General features: G+C 39.5%; 1 protein-coding gene and 1 long non-coding RNA gene across 8 annotated transcripts in view; one reads left to right on the plus strand and one right to left on the minus strand.

Annotated features, from left to right (window-relative positions):
* Positions 1–14,160, minus strand: part of MYO16 (myosin XVI) — a 480,319-nt gene that overhangs the window by 164,919 nt on the left and 301,240 nt on the right. Inside the window, exons 22-23 of the mRNA XM_072782401.1 lie at positions 6,912–7,064; positions 3,042–3,242 (exon numbers count right to left, since the gene is read on the minus strand). Coding sequence (XP_072638502.1) covers positions 3,042–3,242; positions 6,912–7,064 — 354 coding nt within the window. The remainder of the gene's footprint in view (positions 1–3,041; positions 3,243–6,911; positions 7,065–14,160) is intronic.
* The window catches only part of LOC140607838 (uncharacterized), a 60,189-nt gene continuing 52,963 nt past the window's right edge, over positions 6,935–14,160 (plus strand). For 2 of the 7 annotated variants that reach the window (XR_012009744.1, XR_012009746.1), the window contains exons 1-2: positions 6,962–7,129; positions 12,898–13,057. This is a non-coding gene — a long non-coding RNA (uncharacterized lncRNA). Of the gene's footprint in view, positions 7,130–12,897; positions 13,174–14,160 lie in introns of those variants that run through there. The other 5 variants (XR_012009745.1, XR_012009748.1, XR_012009749.1 and 2 more) reach the window with 3 other exon arrangements.

The raw sequence follows: 14,160 nt of genomic DNA on the forward strand, positions 1-14,160 counted from the left end.
AGTGGTTACAGAACAATTTTTAGAAGCAAACATAAAATAATTAACAAAGTATTATCCCAAAGCTTGGTCCCATTCAGTTTCATGCAATTAGCATTTATTGAACAATCTAACAAATCTCCAAGATTCAATACAAACAGACTTAGGAGGCGGGTCAGGTAGAGACGGACTTAAGATAACTTGCTTAAAACTTAGAATCACTACTTATGTCTCATTGCAATACTTCAACTAAATCCTAAGAATTAATAAATGCTCAGTATGAAGAAAATATTAAAAATTCGAATACAGGACTAGAAGATTAGGTACTGTTAGAAAAAATTTTAAAGGCTAAATCTCTCATACGTAAAGGCAGTTAATGGGTTAACAACACTCTAGGAGTGTGTGTGTGTGTGTGTGTGTGTGTGTATTTGTGTTAAATCTTGCACCGAGTCCCTCTCCATGGCCATTCACTGCTCGGTTCATCCTACTGCTCCATGCTACCATAACTTCTCCTCGCCTACCTGTTCCACTCAGGTGTATCTCCTGCTGACCACATTCCTCCTTCTTTTCCCTTGGTTTTCATGATTCTCTTTCCTATTCCTTTTCTTCATCTTCTCCATGCTCTTCCTAAGTGAAATCATCAAGATACACATTTCCACAAATATGCCTATGTTTCTAAAAACAACCAACCTCTTTATTTGTCACATCCTATTGAAGTTTCTATTAAAAACCTCAAATTCAAAATATCTATACTGAATATCTTTCTTCCCAGACTGCCTCTTTTCCAGGATTTCCTCTTGTGGTTGGCACTAGAACCATCTGACCATCGGAGAGATATGCCTGTCATTTCAGGCTACTGTTCCCACTGGCTTTGGAGATTGTGTCATTGGCATTGCGTCATTGGCATTGCAGCCTCCTCTTGAGGACACCAACTCTGCGATCTTCTCCTTCGGTCCAAACTCAGTGCTTGCTTGAGTGTTTCCAGAACCTCCTTCCTCTCTCCCCGAGTCTATCCTATGTCGTGTCCTTTGTGCCTCTCCCCGAGTCCACCCTATGTCGTGTCCTCTGTGTCTCACTTCATGTCGTGTCCTCTGTGCCTCACTGTCTGAAAATATTTAAGGAGTTAACACAATCAAGAGGAGTAGGTCCTCAGTAGTCCATATATATTTATTCATGATTTGGCCCCAAAGAGCCTTTCTTGAGATTTATTTCCAGCCAATCTCTGTAGACTTAACTGTACTTCTTGTACCATTTCCCATATCTAGAGTGGGTGGACACTACAGCACTCTCAGGAAGAGCCGCCTTCCTGCACTGCACACGTCCGAAGGCAGGAGGATTCTCAGACTTCTTTGCAGCTAGCATCTGATTGTTCTTTAGCTTCCACCAATCTGGGACTATTGCACACGATTCAAAGGTAGGCGTGATGGAGGCCATGCTTCTGCTGCTTCTCCTGTTTTGGCTCATAAGCACATCATGAAGATGCTTCGTCTTCTCTCACAGTGGAGAACCCCAGGCCCAGTCACTGTGTCCCTGACTCCTCCATGCTGAGTGTCAGAGTATAGGCCCTTTAAAGATATCAGCAGTGGGTGGTGGCCACGGAGAGTCAGAACCTAGAGCAGCAGCTTCTCGATTTGTCTGGAAGCTTCCGGATCAAAGATGAGGCCATGGTTAGGTTGGAAACTCCATCCTGTGATGTGGTTTTGAGTTATTTCTGAATGTTCAGCTTGGAGTCTCGTGAGGATTATTTTCCCATACCAAATTATTTTCCACTTGAATAGCTATAGTGGATTCTGCTCGATGCAACTGCATCCTGGGGGATGCACATGCTATTCAAAATTCCACATCTACCCCAGAATGCTCCTTCCTTTTATCCTCACTGAACTCTATCTCATCCCCACATTTGACCTCCACTAGAATATATTTCCACACTTAGGTTGGGAGCCAAATGATTGCTTCCTTCTTCAGGGTAATATAGAGCTTCGTTAATATTACCAATGTTATTATAAGCAAATTCTATCATAACTATGTTAATTTGCCTTTTCCTGATTTGCTGACAGTGAGATATGTGAGGGCAAACAATGCAGTTTATTCATCTGTTTCTCTAATACTCTGGGTTTGGCACCTAGTAGAGTCTCAGTGGACACTGGCTGGAATGATCTGAAACACGCTGATTGGAGGTTTCACCTTCCGGTATGTGACTTCCGCTAAGTGCCAAATGGGAGAAAACCAGGGGCCACGAATTCAAAAGTGGAAGACAGTTAACGTAGATGGGCCTGGATTGAGGGTAAGTGGGACTTGGATTGGAGTATCTAAAGATGTATACAGTGTGACCTTGGGAAGAAGGCAAGGAGGGTATTTCAAGCTTGACCAGGAGGAGTGGATGCCCAGAGAAGCATGGAATGCAGAAACAGTGAGTGGATTAGAAAAAGTCCCCTGAACAGAGGTGTCACCTGATGGTGGTGGGGGGGGGGAGCGGGGGTAGGGGGATTGTGACATGTAAGCCATGGCTAAAAAGACCAGCATCACCTCAGAGCCTGGGATATCAGCCTGGCCTACAGAGTGTGAGGATTTTTTAAGCAGGTAAGAGGAGCTACTTGAAGGTACCTAAGAAAGAAAACATATTTTACTAAACTGGTTAAGGAGCTGAGAGAAGATTGAGAGTAGCTTTCTTTACTCAGGTTGATATGCTTTAAGAAAAATAATTTAATACTAAAAACTGCATTGAGGGCAAGCAAACTCAAAAGACCAATATTTGTTTAGATAATGAAGGGATCCCAGAGTTCAGAGCAGAGATGTGTGTATTAAAGCCACGGCCCTCCTGCTCATGTTATATTAGAATCTGGGGAACATGATGGAAGGCCCTGACCACCTGCTTCATCACCCACATTCTGAAGATGCGAAGTCCTTCTCAGGTTAAAATAAAAGAGCTGAGGAAAGTAAAACTGTGCTGGTTGTTCAGCCAACTTTAACTCATGAAAATAAGAAACTCTAAAATATCTAAAACTTGCAAGTTCATCCTGACAACATCGTGACGCATGCGACATCATGCCACTCTTTCAACTCACCCTTCCTGCATAGTGCATGGTGGTGAACGCCGCACCCTGATCTCTGAGTGCAACATTCCCGTTCCCATCCTTCATGGGGGAATACACGGCATTTGTGTTTGAAGATTCTAGGAGACTTTGTAGCTTTTTGGGAAGATTCGGTTCCATTGACCAAATCATCTGACTTTCTTCATCCAATAAAGAGAGAAATCCAGATGGCTTCTGAAAATCAAGAAGAGAGAATATGTTTCTTCCATCACTCAAATGGATGGTTCTGTTATCATGCAGGTATGCTCATTTGTATTTTCATTATGTTCCTATAAGCACTGAAAAAAATGAATTCATCTACTTTTAATACACATCTATGTTTGCTCACTATCATATCCCTAATACCTGGCCAAACTCTGAGATAACGTAGGCTGTAACAGTATTGGTTGATTAATAATTGGTTGATAATGAATACACGGATTAAAGAGTGTGTTTTAAGGTCATTAAAACACTGGAGATATTAAAAAGTATATTCTTATTTCAGTAAGAAAAATAAAATTGCCAAAAAAAGGAGAAGTATAATTTTTCTTGACCTCTAGCCTGTATCGACCTCTTCATAGTTAACAGTGGGCAAGTCACTTATCCAAAAACCAAAGCTACAATCCTGTTGAGTCATAAAAATTCTAGAAAAATCCTATTCAGCAGGAAGTAGAAGTGACTATAATATTTCAGTATTAAGACCGGGAACATATAAAGTTGGAAGCCATAACTTGTAAAAATTCAAATTAGAAGTCTGACAGTTTATAGCTGTCAAACACGGAAGCTAAAGTCATACATAAGCAACCACTTAAAATTAATCTCACGTGAAGGAAAACGCTGCTTGAAAGAACTTCTCAACCACTGACAGTTCGCTTCCCGCACACAGAGGACACCATTGTGCCCACGCGGTTTACACATCGGATGAATAACTTTTACCCACTGTCGTGCTGTTTATCTTTCCTTCCCTAGGAAAGTTCTTCTGTTGACATGTCAAATCGACCTTTGAAAATAAGGTAATTTATATTATTTATTTTTACCTTATTCTGTCATATAGCTTAATTCTTCACATCAAGTCAGCATGCTTATGGAGATGTGAATCTATAAAATAATTCTTCTCAGGAAGTGAAGGGATCTATACTGACCCGAGGTCACCAAACCATGACATCACAGGCCTTTCATGATGTTATTTATTTGGCCAATAGAAAGTTGTTTCCTTGTGGCTGAACTATTTTAGTTGTTTCAAGCCCTTTAGAGTTTCCTCATGGTAAGGAAAATGCAGAGACAGTTGTCTCAGGTATGCAAAAGTTGGAATACTTCTAGTGCCACCCATAGAGAAGAAAGGTTGAAAGTGGCAGCTATGGGAAGGCTCTATACCCGGTGGGCACTCACCTACCAAGGGGTGCCCTTTGCAGGACATTTGGCAACTGAAGGTTATCTCTGGAGTGAGCAGACAGACAGCCTCCCTGGGAAGGAAGGAGAAGAAGGACTGGCAAAGGGTGAAAGGAGCACCAGGAAGGAATTGGATAGGCCTACAAAAAGCAAGCTGACACACCTCAGCAAAAGACCTAGGTCACTAACACCTCCAGAGACTTGTGGTACCAACACAGAGGTGGATTGGTCAGGGGGTGTGGAGAAGGAAGTCCACTGTATGGCACATACTCAGATAACCTGGGACCCTATAAAGAGCCCAGAGGTGCAAAAATAAAAGTATAGGTACACAAAATGGATGGAGAGAAGCCCGAAAAGAAAAGTCAATGAGGAGTTGGCAAGGACCGGTCATGCTTGGGATGTTTCGAAAGATCAGGTTCTTCATTTCAATTTGTAAAACCTATTTGCTGAAGAGTAAGATGGTGATACTTAAGAGCATAAGTTGCTTCTTCACCTGTGCATTTGAGTATCGTGCCACAATGCTCCTTCATGTGCTATTACGCTTACACTCCTCTCACACACACTCGAGTATGCACAGACATGCTCTGTGCATGGAGGGGTAAATGGACTAGTTAAGGGTGTTGCATGGGCATTCATGTTTCAGGGCAGTGACAGACCTTCTCTTTGGAGGCTAGAATTTAGAGATTTAGTGCGTGTTTCAGTAACTCAAAGTCAAGGCCCCACATAGTACAAGGGAAGTGATTGCTTCCAATATAGCCAAACTGCTCTACTCCAAAAGCAAGAGGATATTTTCCAAGGATAGAGTAGTCGGATACCAATGAGATATTTTTTAAAGGATTACAATTTGTATTGTCTCCAAAAGTGTTACAATTCATATGTATTATGTTTTCTGGATGTCTGATACCAAGCCATGAAAGAATGGTGATAGTCAAACTATGACTTGGAAACTTGCTGATGTGTCTGAAGAAGAAAACAGAACATGGAAAAGAAGTCATAAAAAATGGCTCTCAATTCCTTCAGAAGTAAAGGCTTAAGCGAGATGGAGTTGTTGTGCAAAGTATATGCCATTTCACCTCAACAACAGAAATCAATGAAGATCAACAGTTCCAAAATGCACTATACATGTGGAGAGTCAGGTGAGAATCTGATCCCTTCCTCCATGGACATAAGACAAATGCATGTTTGTTGAAACATGAATGTGGCTTAAGCAAAAATCCAGATGTCTGTGAGCAGGAGAGGATTGCAGGTACTGTAATCAAGAAGGAAACAAGAAGCTTCCTTTATATTGTGGGGTACACCTCCCTGGTATGCATATTTGCAGGTACATCCAAGCTTCACCCTATACTTGGTATAGCTCTTCATTCTTATGGGTATCAAAGTGTAGTCACAAAAATGCCCACTCTCATTTCCAACTGACGAGTGTCCTCCTATGGAAATAATCACTCCATGGCAAGATCTCTAGGATAGCCATTGAAGAGATAGAAAGAAGGTCATGCTGCTGGCCACTGGTTAGCATTCAAGGATATAGCCACAAGCGAGAATGAGGGCAGCAGGTGTCTGAGACTTTCCATACACAGCTCACTATATACTGCCGTCGCTGTGAAGACATTTTTAAACCTTACATAGAGAAGTTATATACCATGTGTGTCGTGATGAAGGAGGGCTTCCTGGAGGAAGAGGGCTTCTTCTGTCATTAAAATAAAGAATGTTGACGAGCAGACAACAGGAGAAGAATATTTTACATATTAGGCAAATGTGTAAAATAAGCATATAAATCTACATTTATAGAAATAAAGGGTAGGAAATTGCATCCTATGCTCTCCAGTGGCTGAAAGGTAGCAGGCTTAAGCAATGTTCAAGCATTGTAGAGATATTATTGATAGGTGTATATCATGTCTTTCTACATTAGTACAGAGGGATTGCTGTTTGTGTAGGAGATTTTTGTTTTTATGATAAAGATATCGAGGCAAAGATTCTTGCATTATACGGTAGAGATAATAAAGGTTAAGAGTCAACACTAGCAGATGTCCTAAGATTGTATGTCCATATACAGATCTATCAATGGTTTTCCATATTTCAAATTATAAATTGAAGAAAAATTTAAAAGATTCACTGAATCTGTTCTATGATCTTGTTAGTCTTACTATTGTCTTATAAAATATTAATTTTGTACACTGGGGATTTGGAACTGTGCCAAGGAGAGTTTTATTGACAAAAATAATGCTGAATATTTTTATAACAAAATTATCTGGTATTTCTAGTCCTTTCAATGAACTGATAATCCCTCAAATGTCCCTTCAGAAAAGGGTAACTTGTCCTCCTAAATCAGCTCTGAAAAAAATAAATTTCTGAAAAAAAAAAAAAAGCAAAGTCTCATATATAAAGATATCTCCAAATAAAGGCCCCTTGAAAGAAAATTCTTTGTCTCCAATATATTTAAATCCTGCAAAGTATCTAATTATATTATATGAATACCTGGAAAAAAAAATCCAAAACTCCAGCCTGGTTACCAGGAGAATAAGCTGTTTCCATGGCAACTCCCTCTTGTACACATTCTGTTTGCTCGTGTAGAAAAAGTACTTCATTGATGTAGTGGTGCATCTTCTCATTGGTCATGTTGACACAAAGCTATTGGAGGGGAGAAAGAAAACAATTATGGCCATGCAAATCCACTCGTTCTGGGACGATTTCAGGTCAGTGACATATTGACTCAAGAATGTTCCACACCCATTCATTAGTCTATTCAGATTGTTACAGTGCCGCTTGAGAAGTCAAAGAAAAGAGTTTCACCTGATATTGTTGACTTCTTACGGTCTCATTATTCAATTTAAAGACAAGAAATATAATTTTAACACTAACTTACAAAGTTGGGGTTTAAAATACAGCTGAGTATTTTAAAATTTTCCAAAAGGAAATTATATCTGGGCTCTCGTCAACAATTGAGGATAAAAGTTGGGTTTCTTCCTTCTGTCTGATTTGGCCAGTGGTTGTTAGAACTGCTCTCTGTCCCTTGACAACTAGAGTCCCTGAGATACTGGTAAAATTGGAAGTGCTTCATATTTATGTTAAAGCTTTCTTTGACAAACCCTCACTTTCACCCATCAATTCTCGGGATATAAAAATATTACAACCACCTCCGGTGACAACATGTCACATAAGACATTGAACTTGACATGTGTGGTTGTTAAGGCAAAAACAGTTTGAATATGGACACAGACCAATAAGTCTGCACATTACAGCTGGCAAAGAGAGAGACGGAACTCATTATTTAAATATCATATGGAAAATCCTTCCTTCCTTGTAACTGATACAGCCTCGCACATTCATCCCCTTGCTTTGTTCCACTGAAACTAGAGTGAGACCAGCCGACCCAGATCTGTGCTTACTCGCCAGAGTATAAATCTCCAGCAGTGATTCTGGAAAGACAAGCCCCTTCCATAAAACTTGTGTAGCATCTGTTCACTGTAGCAGCCCCACCAGGAAAGTAATACATTTACTCATTACTCTCATTTTGTCATAAATGAAAAACAGAAATTTCTGAAAACTGTTGGTAGACAAGAAAAATGGAGACTTTAAGAGCTTATTTCACTTTGTTTAAAAAATAATACTTTGAGATGTTTCCCCAATCTAATCAGATGTTATACTCCTCTAATAATGAAGAAATGTTGTTACTAAAGATGAAGGAAAGCTATCAAAGGCTGTTAAAAACTAGGGATGAAATATTTTCAGTAAATGAACAGAAAATAAATGACTCCATTATGGAATGAAACCGCCGGAAAATACTCTCCTTAATTATATGATAAATACAATTGTCATTTTTCCAACTTTTTGATATTAAAAAATATATGAAATCATTTAAGAAGACATAAGTCGATTCTGTATCTCAGCAGTCCGATCTTCTACCAAAGAAGTGGTTTATAAGTGGTTCTGGAGAATATGCCCACATGTGATATATTTTAAGAAATGAATTGCTCAGGAGATAAAGGTCGAAGCCATGAAAAATAAGGAGATGCCTGTTACTGTGTGTTGTCTGATAGATTACTGTCTGATGAAGTATTCCAAAACAAGAACATCCCTGGATGATTCTCTATTGTATAAGAAACACCCAAATTACAGGACATGTATCTCTATTTTCAGTAACTGAAAATACTTAGATGTGGATGTCTCAAACACGTTGAACAGGATTCTCTTATCACTCTGCATTCACAATAGACGGCAGGCCTGTAGTTGCAGAAACTACTTTCCATGACAACTTGCCTGAATCCTCTCACCCTTGACTGCTTCATAGCTGCGCATCTCCCGATATACCTGGCTGTTCTGACTGACTCAGGCTTTTTGTAAAATTATACAAACAGAGCTTTCAATTGCTATTATTTAACTAATATTAATAAAATATTAATACTAATATTAGTTGAGTTGAGTCTTGGCTTTGCCGAATTGATCCGCTGTTTCAGTGAAAATGGTGATACCAAGTGGGAGCGTAGTGAAAGTCACAGAAAAATTAGAAGGAGCTGGAGGGGGTCAGAGTACATCTTTTTTCTTCCCTTCTCCCCCCCCCCCCCCAGGAAGGCCTAAAGTAATCTGCCAAACTTTGGCTAACATAAAAAGGATTTGGCCTGTGGTTTTGGATACAATAACTCAATTTCTTACTCTCCTGGTCATGATGACTCATAAAACATCCAGCTTCTCTACCGAGCCTCAATTTTTTAAGCTGAGGCATCAGACAGTATTTTGTGACATGGAGCAATCAGAAAAATACACCTGAATCTTCTATTGTACATCATGTTCTTTGTATTTGGAGGGGAAAAGAAGAAGTAATTTATTAAAATCCCATAGGGAAAATGCCAGCTGGATGTATAAAGCTGAGTAGGCTGTGGAGGGATTTTTGACTTGCAGCCTTCATTACAATGATGCTCTCCGCAACGGAAATGTTTTCGTGTTTCTAAGAGAAGAGCAATGCTGAGCAGTAAAGGAAATCACGAGGAGTATGCACAGTTCAAAGTGGAATAGTTTTCAAACATTTTGCAGTAATGCGTACATTACACTTTTCTACCAAAACAGTTTGCCTTTCCCTAATCCTATACTGTTCAAAGCACCCACTGCTTGAACCCAAGTTAAAATGTAAAAGAAAAAAAAAAAAAAAAGAGAGAAAGAAAAAGAAGAGAAAGAAGGAAAAAAAAAACAGAAAAAAAATGTAAAAGAAGCAGTGTAGCATGAATGTCAACACTGCCAGGAAATGTAGCTAAGGGTGCTAATATGAATATAACAGCCTATGTCAGATATCTAGTTGAAAATGGAAAAAAAATGTATCCCATCCACAAAATAGGTGGCCCCACTCATGGCCAGAGCCTGCCTACCCCTCCTTCAGCTTCACTGAACTGCTGTGTGGTGTGTGCCTATGTGGGTGTGTATTAGACACAACCAGAGAAAGATACAGTGAAATATGTTTACAGGAAAATTAGTTTTCATATCTAGAAGCATCAATGCATTGATAACTGAGAATATGATCGACTTCAGTGCAAAGCAATCATTTTTACTTTTTGACGTCATCCATCAGAATCATAATTGGGTTCCACTAAATTTCTGGGTATTCCTCCGAGCAGCCTGAATGTGAGCGAAGGTAAGTATTCATAGATGAAAATGAGCAATTGTTAAGGACTGTTTAATTAGCGTGCACCCTTCTCTGATTAAAATACATGCTTTGTACATTAAGTGCCGTTGCTAACTGGTTTAATAATAAAAATTATGCACCCCTTGGAAACACTCTTTAGTAACAGAACATTATTGCTTATCCAGATGGCCTATCATTTGTATTAATGACAAACTTAATTTCTTGAGTAAATTTTCGCCAACTGTTCTCCCTTTACTTTTATTACTCAGTGAAATATCTCTGAAGCAAAAATATAATAGAGCATGACATTTACATCACAAAATTAAAGCAGGAGGTTAATTAAAGCTGACTCCAGTTGAAGGCAGAGCCCTAGACATTAGACAGCAATTCACATTCTTACTGCACACTGGAAATGCCCTGGAGCTCTTCGAAAAAGCTGATGTCTCAGCCTGACCCCAAACCAATCTAGTCAGAGTGAGGCCTAGACATTGATATATTTCAAAAGCTTTCCAGGGGATTTTAATATGTAGATATGGTGAACATACTGGAAGAGATTATAGCACAGAACACACACAACCCATTCACTGATTTGTTTCTCAATTAATACAGATATGTCTGTAGACTACAGTAATGGGATGTCAGATTGTGCAGGAATGATGTCAGATTTTAGATATTCTGTGTTTTCAGCACGTGTTCAGCAGAACACTAATTGAATGAAATGTCAATTGACACTGTCTAAAAAACACTATATCAGAACCCCACTGGAGAAACACTGAGCCAACCTAAGGTAATGGTCTTCTCTGCAGGACTTCTCAGGGCCTTTCCTTATGCCACCTATACTGTGAATCTCTATCTTACTTTTTCAAAGCATGCCTCAGGGCTTGTTAGATTGCTCTATGTTCTTTACCCAACAAACCAATCATTCCTGATTTTGACACATTGTCTATAAAACAGCAGGTGCAGAGGCTGGTGAGGGAATGGTACCTCTCTGATTTGTTTCAGCTTTTAAAATCTGTAATTTATTTTGCCTTCTTTGAATATCCTATGATGGTAGAGGCCTTTCTTCTCTCTGTCCTTGTTTGGGAGGGCCTGTTTACTTTCCCTTAGCACCATCTGTCTCAAACTGATAGACAACAGTGCCTCTACTGATGTCATGTACCAGAGGCCCAGGGAGCTGTGTAGACGCCGCATGCTGGGCCCCTTCCCTCCAGGAGCCTAGTCAGCAGGAAGGAGCTGAGTGCCCACCCATGCCAGGCCCTACTGCTGCTGTGGTGTCTTCCCTGGATGGGCTTGGGTTTCATCCTTTCCAGTCTCCCTGCCCCTCCACTTCTCTTTGGTGGATTACTCTTTTCTAAACAAACCAAATGTCCTTGGCCCTTTTGGTTGCCCTTTGAAACTTCAAAATCAAACTGCAGAACAGGTTTTAAGCAAAGCTAGGTGGAAGTTACGTCACAGGCGTAAAAACATTGTTTCTATTCAGGCGTGCCTGGGTGGCTCCATCAGCCAAGCGGTCAACTCCTGGTTTCAGCTCAGCTCAGGATCCCGCGGTCGTGGGATCGAGTCCCACGTGGGGCTCCACACTTAGCACAGAGTCTGTTTGAGACACTCTGTCTCCCTCTGCCCCTCCCCATGCTCACGCTCTCAATATATAAATAAATAGATCTTTAAAAAATGCATTGTTTTTATCCAGGCAAACTCTGTCTCAACATTTCTTTTAGTGCTTCTCTTACTTAGAGCCACACAAGCTCACAAAATAAATTCAAATTCTAATGGGCTTAATTCATACTTGTATTCTCCTTTAATAGGAGTAATTACTACTCTGGGATTTGAGGGGTTGACAGGAGGGGTGGCCAACAATAAACCCATTGGCTAAATGGACTGCTATATTCTACATCATAATCTACTAAGGTCAGAATTGGAAACTACAAATGAAAAGAAAAACTATATTTTTATATATTTTGTATGCTACCTTATCCATAAAATATATCCCTCTATTTACATAAAAGCCATACCCAGTTGTTGGGAATGTAACTTCTGGTCAAAATTCTCATATTTTAAAGTGTCGGGCACTATACTCTTCATCACTTTTCAACAAAAGATAAGTGTGTGTGTGTGTGTGTGTGTGTGTGTATTTAGCAACAAATCTCATCTTAATCAATATGCCTTCTCGTTTCATATTAACTTGTTAATGTAGGCCTGAAAACAATAATCAATACATAATTTCTACCAAAATATTCATTCTTTTTAAAGTAGTTGTCATTACTCAGGATTAAATGCAAAGCTAAGAGGTACTCCATAAATAACGAGCTCTTCAGGATAGTGGTCACAAGGTGGCAGAGGGATAAGCTAGTACAAGGAGCACTGGCCTTGGGGCCAGATGGATGCACATCCACACTGCCCACTTGGCCAGCAAAGCCTTCCCCAGGTGGTTGCTGTGAGAGTCAGAGATCATCCAGAAAGAGGACCCAACTCATAGTGGGGGCTAGAGAACTTGTAGCCATTATTGATTATTTATTAGCAGAAAACTAAATGAATCTATACTCCTGATCAGCACATTTGGGCTTTCTATCCAAACAGCTGTCACTGTAAATGTAAGCTTTTCCTTGGTTGGTCATCCCTGAAAGAACTCAGTTCACTCTTGTCTAAGGTGACCTGATGGATATTTTCAAACCCATTCATTCTTCTTCCGACATCCTGAAACATTTCCTCTTAATCGCTCTGCAATACAGAAGATACACTTGCATTCTCTAATTTATTTATACATAGTAAAAGGACTTGGTGAAATATTCCACTATAGGAAAAAATGATGCCAAATAAATTTATTAAGTTTTTTATTTCTATATTTAACAGAATAAATAATGTTGCGCCCTAAGAGAAATGCAAGCAAATATACTCATGGATGGGCAGCAGTTTAGAAGATGTAGGATGAAAATACACAATCAAGTCTAGCTTCAGAGAACCTGTGGCTCTGGGACAGTTCTGAATTCAGAGCTTCATGCTGTGTCCTTCTGTGAGTTACTTAAATTATCTGAGCTTTGCTTTCCTTAACACCAAAATGGTGATATTTTTTAATGTTGTAGTGTCTGGAGGGGAAAATGTCATTAAATGTAGTTTACATACTTAAAATTGTTATTCCCTGTCTCATTTATTTTGTTTCCTTTTCTTAGTTTTATCTTATATTTATGTATATATGTAGGTATGTATGTATTTTTTCAGTAGGCTCCACACCCAACATGAGGCTTGAACTCATGGTCTTGAAACCAAGTTGTACGCTCTACTGGTCATACCAGGCACCCTCACTCAAGACTTCTAGCCATTCTGTCTTTAAGAAATAGAATCTAATATTAGGGGTTCCTGGGTGGCTCAGTGGTTGAGTGTCTGCCTTTGGCTTGGGTAGTGATGCCCAGATCCTCGGATTGAGTCCCTACGTCAGGGTTCCCCCAGGGAGCCTGCTTCTCCCTCTGCCTATGTCCCTCTGCCTATGTCTCTGCCTCTGTGTGTGTCTCATGAATAAATAAAATCTGTAAAAAACCAATATTATTGTAAGAAGTACATTAAAATAGCATCTCATTATTTAACTACTGTTTTTCTATAGAACCTGAATAGTACTCTACTAGTTCTGCTAAGTAAAGAAACTAAATATTCTCATTCAAATTCTTCTTAAACTGAGTTGGATATTTAATGTATGTATAATTTTGAGATCTAAATGTGATGAGACTTAACAATAAAATATTTTTTTGTTTTCATAGATCAATCAATAGAGTGGTAAGTGGATCAATATTGAAAGCTATTTTTTTTTTTCTTTTTAAGTAGGCTCTACACCTGGTGTGGAGCCCAATGCAGGCTTAAACTTATAACCCTGAGATCAAAAGTTGGACGGTTCACCAACTGAGCCATCCAGGTGCCCCGGATCTATACTGAAACCTAATAGTTGTCAGGACATTAATTATGATGACAACTGTACTGGATTTCTGCCATATTTGGTGCTAAAATATCAACATTTTCCTCATGAAGGCTTCTTAGTCCTTCTCCCATGGTATTAGATTAGAACTGGTCCTTCTTCCATTTGCATCTTACAGACCACACCGCAATGCCTGTGCATTTCTTCTTCTT

This window comes from Canis lupus, chromosome 17 (genome assembly GCF_048164855.1).
Source record: "Canis lupus baileyi chromosome 17, mCanLup2.hap1, whole genome shotgun sequence".
NCBI classification, from domain to species: domain Eukaryota; kingdom Metazoa; phylum Chordata; class Mammalia; order Carnivora; family Canidae; genus Canis; species Canis lupus.